This window comes from Mustela erminea, chromosome 20 (assembly GCF_009829155.1).
Source record: "Mustela erminea isolate mMusErm1 chromosome 20, mMusErm1.Pri, whole genome shotgun sequence".
NCBI classification, from domain to species: domain Eukaryota; kingdom Metazoa; phylum Chordata; class Mammalia; order Carnivora; family Mustelidae; genus Mustela; species Mustela erminea.
Window position 1 is genome coordinate 826,512 of NC_045633.1, and position 8,806 is coordinate 835,317.

Genomic DNA, 8,806 nt, shown 5'->3' on the forward strand with positions numbered 1-8,806 from the left:
GCGTCTCTCTCTTTCCGCCGCCTGGCTCAGCCCGCAGACGCCGGGCCTCTCGCGCACGCGCGTGGTGACCGTGGCGAGCGGCTGGCCGTCTGCGGGAGGCCCCGCGGCGTGCGGCGGCCCGAGCGCCTGGCGAGCGCCGGACGCGCCGGGAAGGAACCCGCGTCCGGTCGTCGCCGCCTTCCGTGGGAGGGGGCGGCGTCGGTGTCCGCGCGGCCACGGGAAGGGAGGAGCGCCTGCGTTCGAGCGCCCGCCGCTGCGCTCCCGGGCGGCGCCTCTGGCCGACCGGAGCTCTCCGGCGGTGCGGCTCTCAGACCCGCTTACGGAGGGCGCGGCGTGGGCCCCGCTTGGGTTCCCGCACCGGCGCTCGCCGACGCCCCGCTCCGCACGCAGCCTGGGCGCCCAGTCACCGCCCCGTGGTGCCTCCGAGTTTGAAAAGACGCAGGCGGCCTCCGGCCTCGGGTTGCCTGGTTACCGGCTCACCCTCACCTTGTTTTCTGTTTTTTAAGTACTCTCTGCGCCCACGTGCGGCTCGAACTCACGACCCCTGCGGTCAGGCGCTGCCTGCTCCGCCAGCTGCCCCTCCACCTGCTTTCCTCTGTGCGGATGTGGAAGTCCTGCCCGCGCTGTGCGCGGCGGGCACGTACCGCAGGTCGCTGCGGGTGCTCAGTGACGGGCCATTACTTGTCTCGAATCCAGAAGCAGGTTAGGAGGAAGTCAGGGCCTTCGTCCGCCCTGGGTCCCTCAGCCTCCTCCCTGATGTAAGTGAATTTAGAGAACCCTGATCGGGGTCCGGGGTCTCAGTATCTTCTGGAGCTGGTTCCAAAGTTTTCCTCCACACAGGGAAATTTTCAGGTCAAGGAAGAATCTCCCATGATCCTTCCCCCACTTCTTCCCTGGACCCAACCCTCCTGGCCTTCCCGGGCACCTCCCCCATTGCCCAGTCTTTGGGGGCCAAAGTAGAAACAGGAGCCAGAACCGTCAATCCATCTCAAACTCAGGTAGAGACATACGAGAGGATCAGAAACATATCGAAAACTTTACTAGAAATATAGAGAAAAATCTATAACTGCCTCAGATGCTTCAGGACGGACGGACAAACAGACGGGGCTCCTAGGTCCGACGGGGCTGCTCCCTATCTCCTTCTTCCTCTTCCAGGAGTGAGGCATCCAGCTCCTCTAGCCGCTGCTGCAGCAGAGGTCCCACGTCTGGGCTGGGGGGCAGGCTGGGGGTGAGGGTCCTGCCACCCGCAGCCCGCACCCCCCGAGACGGCCGCCGGGATCGAGGGAGGCTGCTGTCCCGAAACTCTACAGCCCGCCGAAGCTTCTTGGAGCTGGTGAAAATCAAAGTCCCGTTGCGCTCCCGGGGCTCCTCAAAGATGGTCTCAAAGGTCCTGGACCAGGCAGGGAGGGATGCTGGTTACCAGCAGGGCCCGTGGCTCCCGTCTTCCCTCTGTCACCCCCAAGCCTTCAAAGTGTCTCACCTCCTGGTTGTAGGCGACTGATAATTCTTGTTGGTATAAATTTCTTCTAAGCTGAACTCCTTCTTGTTCAACCTGGGAGCAAAGAGCAGAGACCATTGAAAAACCCAGGGCCGCTGTACCCTGGAAAAATGATAAAGCAAGGCCTGGTCTATATTTCAGTTTCTGGGACACACTAGGGCCAGGAATGCTGCCCAAGGCAGACAGATGGTTCTACCATCTACAGATGGTGCAAACCATGTCCAGACCAAATGGACTGCTCCAAGCTGGATTACGTTCCCTGAGCGGAGACAAAGCCACTCTTCAGGGGATCTGAGCCTACACCTGTTTCGCCAAGGCAGCTCCACGTACGATGAGCCACTCACCGGATTGGTCGAGGCAGCCCCATTGGTGTAAGGTTTAGCTGAGCACGGGATGGTGTTCTGCGTATTCTGAATCGAGAAACCTTTCCCATGGTCTATGAAAACAGGGCAGAGGGTAAGGGTGCAGCATGGCCTCAGGCTCCCACTTGCCTCCTCCCCACATCTGTACTCCTACCTTGGTCTCCGGGTCTGAAAGCACCTGGTCCTCTGAGGCCCTTGGCTCCTTCCCTTGGGTTGAGCCCAACCTGCAGAGAAAGTGAAGGCTCATGGACAAATTTATAGCAATACCTCCATCTCCTGCCCACTGGATAATAGGGCAGGAGGCTGAGCCCAGACTGCGCCAGGGCTTTAAGAAGGGTTTATCGGAGGGCACCTGGCTGGCTCAGTCAGTTACATGTCTTGCTCCGACTCAGGTCATGATCCCAGGGTCCTGGGATCGAGCTCCACATCAGGCTCCCTGTTCCAGGCAGAGTTTGCTTTCCCCTCTCCCTCTGCCCGCCCCACCAACTCGTGCATGTACTCGCTCGCTCTCTCAAATGAATAAATCTTTCAAAAAAAAAAAAAGATAAGAAGGGTTTATCGAGAGCACTACCTGGGTTCTGCAGGTTCAGAGAAGGAGGAGGAAGATGCGGTGGACGAGCAAGTTGTGACAAGGGGAGGAGAGCCTCCCACTCCTCCAAGAGGGAAGACCTCTTTCCGGAGACAGGGCCGAGGGGGTGGTGGGGGTCGGGCCGCCTCTCCACCACCCACGGTGTGCCGCCGGGGCCGTGACCGGCTTGGGTGGTGGGGAGCAGGGGGCCAGCTGCAGGCATCTGGGCCAGGAGGTCCCAGATCAGGGCAGGAGTGGCTTCGGCCCAGAGAGGGCTTAGAGAGAGGTGCTGGGGGGCTGTGGTCTCGGGCTCGCCACTGGCGGATAGGGGGCCGGGGGCTGACAGACGCAGTGTCCTCAGCAGCCTGGGACTGCTCGGCCTCTGAGATGGCAATCTTCAACTCCAACTTCATGGGGGGTGATGGGGGTGGGGGCCGTGGGACTTTGTTGGGCGTGAGGAAGATGTCAGCAAAGCTCTCCAGCTTGGAGCGGACGGAACGGAAGAGGGGGGCCAAGCCCCAGGGACTGAGGCGGGGGCGTAAAAGGCTGGACGGCGGTGGGACCGATGGGGGCTCCAGTACAGGATCCGGGGCTGAGGAGAAGGAGAGGCTCAGGTGGGCATTCCTCGGCTGCAGGTGCCTACGCTCTACTTTGGTAGCCTCAGCCCCTCCCCAACCACTAAGCTCTCCTCACAAAGGTATGAGCCCACACCTAAATCACCAGGCCCTACATTTAGGAGTTGAACGTCAGGCCTCTGAAGTCTGTACCCCATCTTCACACACCAAACTCCCCTCAGGGAGGGAGATAAGCCGCTTCCCTCCACCCCCCCCACCCTGCCCCGGATACTTTTAAGCTCAGCCAGGATTTTCCAGAGCTCTAAATCTCATCCCTCTGAGTCCTTACCTGGTGGTGGGGTCTCCGGAGGGTCCTCAGGCAGGGCAGACGGCTGGAATGGGGGATCCAGGTCCCTGGACGGAGGCATTGACTGGTGAACAATCGTCACGGGCTCGGCTCTGGGGTGAGGGGGGGAAAGGCTGAGGGAGCTTCCAGGTTCGGGCCCCCCGGAGCCGGCGCCTCCCCAGGCCCTTAAGGCTTCGGAAGGTGCTACCGGACGAGCAAATTCTGACGCCCTTAGCTCTAGCTGCGGGGGTAACAACTGCTGCCCGGACATTTCGACAACCCCGGCCCCGGCCCTCTCACCTTCTCGTGGGGATGAGGAAGTTGGGGGTCTCATCAGCAAAACCCTGGATGTAAACAAAGGATGTTTTGGGGGAGGCAGGGAAGCCCCCTATGGCCTCTCTAGCTCCCCACATTCTGACCCTCTCAAGCGTCCAGAAGCCTGCCAGGGGTCACTGCAAAGACTTTTTCATATAGGTCTCTCCTCAGTGTCCTCCATAGAGAATGCTGCTCTCCTTGCTCTGGGCAAAACCTATCCCAGCTGAACCCTTACGTCCTTACCGCAAATTCTCATACCTCAGTTGAGGGTCTTGGGCTGGCAATGTCCTCTAGCATCACCACCAGAGTAGGCTGGGGGGCCCAGTCCACCTTCGGTGAAGGGCCCTCCTCTGGGCCAGGGCTTGTCCTTGATCGCCGCCTCAGGGTAGAAGAGGCCCGGTGGATGCGGCTCAAGGGCTCTCGGCATAAGTGCAGTGGGTCGGGAGGCCTGGAGCGGAAGCAAGAAGATCAGAGGGGCTCAGGTGGGCTCCTGCCTACCCTCCGTCCCGCCATGCTCACCTGGTCTGTGAGGGCCACGCGGCCTCTTGGGGTGGCGAGGCAGGCGGCTGGCTGTGGACAGAATCCTGCCGGTTGCTGCGGTGCCGTGCGGTGGGGGTCTCTTCTTGGGACACCAGGGGCACCTAATTGAGGAGGAAGTGTCAAGGGCAAGGCGGTGAAACGAGGTTGGACAGCACGGGGCCTTTCTGAGCCTAACGGGGCCACATGCCACAGAAGTGACAGAGGCTACGGCTAGAATTCGCTTAAGAACCCAGAGAAGGGCATTTAACTGAATCCGTTTCGGGGCCAGAGAGGAGATGTCCAGAGCTGTAGTAATCTCGCACAGGCTGTTTAGAGAAACGGAAAGGAGTGACCCTGGGTGAGTCACGGCCCTGTTTTTCTAACCTGTGCAATGGAGCCAAAGACCTCAGCCTTTTCCCAAGAATTGCCTAGACGCTGGGCTGGGAAGAAAGCAAGGGTTTCTCATACTCAAGAGCACTTGTAGAGATGGGGTTCCAGCCCGGCAAGGTTTTTTGTGGGGAATGGGCACTAAAGACCCCACCCAGACCTAGGTTGGATTAAGTGAGAGCCAAGGAGACCTCTAGCATTAGGGAGGCTGCGTGGCAATGGGTGTGAGCACGAGGTATTTGGATCTCAATTATCCTCACTAGTGACCTGGTCTGACTTTGGTTCTGAAGAGGGGCCTGGGGGAGAAAGGGGCCTCTCGGTTGAGGGAGCTCACCATGTGGGCAGCCATAATATCTTCCAGCACCACAGCCAAAACCCGCCGAGAGGCCTTTTCCAGAGGTGAGGGGGCCGCTAGAGACTGCAGTCTCGGCCGTTTGGGGCTCCGGGCTCCCCATAATGCTCGAGCCAGGGGCTGGCGGCACAGACGCGACCGGCCAGGTGAACTGGAAGATGAGAGAAGCGGAGGACGGTCGCCTGAGCCTGTCGTTGGCTCTGCGGCTCCCCGGGACGGCCGCCAGGGTCCCGTTTCCCGTGCTCAAGACAGGCGGGCGGGGTGCGCTCTCACCTGGAGTCCCCGGGCAAGTCCATGGGGGAAGCGGCGGCTCCGGGGAGTCCCTGGGGGATCCCAGGTCGCAGCCTGGGATGGGGGGAGCGGGGGAGCGGGGAGTGAGGGCCAGCCCTTCCCCTGGGGCTCCGCCCTTCATGGTCCGCCCGCGGCTCCCGGGAGCCCAAGGGCCGAAGCCCTGGGGCGTGAAAGGGCGCCCCCGGCTGGCCGTCCGGAGCGGGTGTCTTCCCGCGGCCGTCGCCCGAGATGAGCGGATCCACCCGCGTCCTGACTGGCACTTGCTGGGAGAACCTGACTTGCAGCGGCGCCAGTTCTCCCACGGCCCGAGCTTCGGGGGCCTTTGTCCCTACAGAATCCGCCCTGAGATCTCCCGGGATCCGCTGGGATCCCGGTCCTGGGAGTCTCCCTTTCCGCCGGATCCCTCTGCAATCCTCGTCCACTGCCACCGAGTGGCCGGGAACTCCGAAGCTATACTCCCGCACACCGACGGTGCCCCCCTTCCCCCGCCCCACCGGATCCCCTAGACTGGGTCCCTGCGGAAGGAATCCTACAGCGCGGTCCCTCCAGTGAGGCGCCGCGGGGATCCTCTCTCCCTGGGAGTCTGGGCTCCGCCAAGCTGCACTCAGAGAGGAGCGGCCCGAGCTTGAGCATCACGAACTCAGTCGGGATCCCCGGGGATCTACTGTCAAGCAGATACCCACCTCACGCCAATCCCGGGAGGTCCCGCCCACAGACCCCTGTCCCGCCGCCCCCGGCTCCCCGCCCAGCGCGCTCCGCAGCCCGGGAGCAGATGGTGCCCGCGCTGGCTTCCCTCCCTCCCTCCTCCCGCCCTCGCTCCAGCCGCTCGGTGCCCTCCCCCGCGCGCCGCTCACCGCCGCCTCCCGCGGATCCCGGGTCTTCGACGGCTCCTACCTCCGGCTCCTTTAAACCAGCCTTGCCCAGCACTGCCCAACCGCCAGGGGCCTTCTTCTCCGAGCCCTCGGGCACCGCCCAATCGCCGGTCCCCGTCTTCCGGGGTGGCGAGAAACTAAGTGAAGCCACCTGGCGGCCATCTTCCCTAGGGGCAAGAAGCCAAACGGGGCGCCGCCGCCATTGTAGTTGAGGGCAGGCGGCTCGGTCCTCGGTGAGCCGAAGCGGGCCGGGTGGTGTCATTTTGGGAAGGCCAGGCCGTGGGCGGCTGAAGACCAGCCCAAGTGTCTTGAGCGACGGAGGCGGCTGTAGCGACTAGTGCCGCCACGTTTTTTAAGGGCATCTTCCGGTTCTTTAGTTCGTAGGCCAATAAACGTGAACCGAATAGTAACGACCGGGAAATTCCCAGCTTCCCAGAGCGGCGGCGTCGAGGGCGGTGCCGGTACCCCCGGGACTCCTCACGCCGGTCCCCGAGTCGCGGGGACGACGTGGGGGCGGGGCCGGGCGCCGGAGCCTCCCGCTGCAGGGCTTGCGCGGCGTCCGGGAGACTGGGCCGAGCGCAGACGGGGAGGAGGCTGCGGCCGCGGACCCTCCCCCGGGAGGTGCGGGGCTCGTGGGGCCCGCCGAGCGCCCGGCGGAGCGGGACCGACGACCACCTCGGCGTGCTCGGTGGTGTCCTCTCCGTCCCGGCGCCCGCGAGCGCTGCTGGCGGGAAACAGCCTCAGTCCCAGGAGGAGGAGGCGCAGTCGTCCCTTCAGGGTTAAGGGATGAGACGCCGCTGCTCCAGATTCCTGGAGGCGGGCCACCTACCCGTGGCGGGGAGTGGGCCCGCACCAACTTCCCGCGCGGCGGAGGCACCTCACCGCCACAGCAGGGCCTGCGTTCGCAGGAGTCCTCCTTCCCCAGAATTCTCCGTGCAAACCGGCCCTTTTCTCCTTCGGGAAACAGAAGGCGGGAAGACTAGAATCCTGGGCTGAGATGAAGGTGCAGAGTTCCCCGCCCAGCAGAATCCTGTCTTCTGGGGCTCAGGGATAGAAGTCACGACACCGAGAGGATGTACGGAAAGAGCAAAATCAGTAAGAGCTGCGGTGGAAAGGGACTCCCCAGCCCTGTAACCCAGGGCTAACCAGAGCCATCCAGATGGAAGCAAGGACGCATCCAGGGCTCCCCCTCCAGACCGGGCCAGCTCTGTAACCCAAGGCCTGCAGGGCCCGCTGGAAATCCATGATGAGACTCTGCTGAGGGTAGGCGGCACCTTTTCCGGCTAGAGGTGTTCGCCCTGCCCTGGATCCCCGCTGGCTGTATGGTGCCTGAAGGGGTAGAGGGGTTCCTTAGGGGTGTGGTGCCGCTCCAGCTGTGGCTGCTTGGAAAAGCGGCTCAACCTTGGTGAGCCGAGAGCCCTTCTGCACACTCTCACTTTTCTGCTTAAACAGGTGCTTCCTAAGCCCCAGGGCAAGAAAAACTCTGAAGGGCAGAGCATGCCTGATCAGAGTTTTGATTCTCTGGGTCTCCTGAAGAAATCAGCCTGAGGAAAGGGTCAGGGCCTGGGCCTGAGAATCTGGTAGGGAGGCACAGCCCTAAGACCCTAAGTTGGTGTGCTGGCGTTCATCAAATTAAGTCTAATGTAGACTGGGGTGTCTTGACCCTAAGCCCAGGCTAGTAATGGTGAGCGCTTTCACCTCTGCCTTCCTTGTGACTACCATTTCAACAACTCTTATCACCGCCTGTGCACACACTCCAGGGCATGGCAGTGTGTGCTGATCCAGTAGCAAGAGGCCCCACATAGCTTCCGTTGGGGCAGGGGATGTGGCTGGAGGTTGATACATGGCTGTATCATTCTCCAGAAACTCGGGGCTCCTTCAGACTCGGCCTCACTTCTGCTTAACTGTTCCCAGCCTCAGTGGCCTCACTTGTAAAATGAGAACAATAAACTCTGTCATACCTACCTCTAAATAGACTTGAAAAATCAAAATAAAATCAGAAGATACATCTGAATGTGCCTGATAAATTAAGTCTTGGGCTACAGGTAAAATATGTAAAATATGGATGATAAAACCATCTCTCCTTTCAGAGTAGCCTCCATCCCTTTTGGCCCTCAAGCCGTCTCTGCTCAGTACCTTTGCGGAAGCCTCTAGGCTGAGCTCCAGATCAGCCAGAGTGGGTGGGGTGGGCTGGATTGTGGCTGCAGGGTACTGGGAGGGGTGGGATGTTAAGCTAGAGATCCTTTGGTAACAACCACTCCTGGAAAATGGCAGGAAACCTGGAGTTTGAGTTGCTCTTCTGGTTGGCATCAACCATTTAACAAGATTTCAACACCTCCTGCACGTGGTACCTGGGGATAGACCGGTGCTTACCCCCAGGAGGTTATAGAGTTTACTTTCCTGTGTAAGAAGAGCCATGGCCCAGCCCTCTCCCCCTTAAAGGACTTGTCCCAGCCAGGTGTCAGCAATTCGTGATCAATTTAATTCCCCAGGTGAGGAGCTTTTAAGAACCCCTTCTGGGGCCTTTCCACTTTGGTCAGCTACTACGAGTTGCCGGAATTTGTTTTGGTCTGAGAAAGCTGCTCCTGCGTCTGGTCTAACTCTGCTTCCCGGGTTAGAGGGCCACCTGCCCACGAGTACTATATTTGCCTCTTTTTTTTTTCCTTTTCGAGGGGGAGATGATAGGAGGGTGTCAAGTTTAGAACAACTGAATGGTAAAGTGATGGGGCTTATGGTGAGGAT

At 60.8% G+C, this 8,806-nt stretch overlaps 1 protein-coding gene across 5 annotated transcripts; it reads right to left on the bottom strand.

Annotated features, from left to right (window-relative positions):
- Positions 1-1,017: 1,017 nt before the first annotated feature.
- On the bottom strand, positions 1,018-6,713 carry PRR14 (proline rich 14). Of its 5 annotated transcripts, none has more exons than XM_032328102.1 (12): positions 6,047-6,713; positions 5,175-5,246; positions 4,884-5,052; positions 4,163-4,284; positions 3,902-4,091; positions 3,629-3,672; positions 3,332-3,396; positions 2,432-3,020; positions 2,015-2,084; positions 1,843-1,934; positions 1,481-1,552; positions 1,018-1,390 (listed from the first exon to the last, which is right to left on the bottom strand). In XM_032328102.1, exons 2-12 carry the CDS (start codon positions 5,195-5,197, stop codon positions 1,111-1,113), a joined length of 1,716 nt encoding a protein of 571 aa, XP_032183993.1. In that variant the 5' UTR covers positions 5,198-5,246; positions 6,047-6,713; the 3' UTR covers positions 1,018-1,110. The 5 variants fall into 5 exon arrangements, with proteins under 5 accessions (XP_032183993.1, XP_032183992.1, XP_032183990.1 ...); XM_032328101.1 differs by having other exon boundaries at positions 3,332-3,441; positions 6,087-6,708; XM_032328099.1 differs by having other exon boundaries at positions 3,332-3,441; positions 6,047-6,707.
- Positions 6,714-8,806: the final 2,093 nt, after the last annotated feature.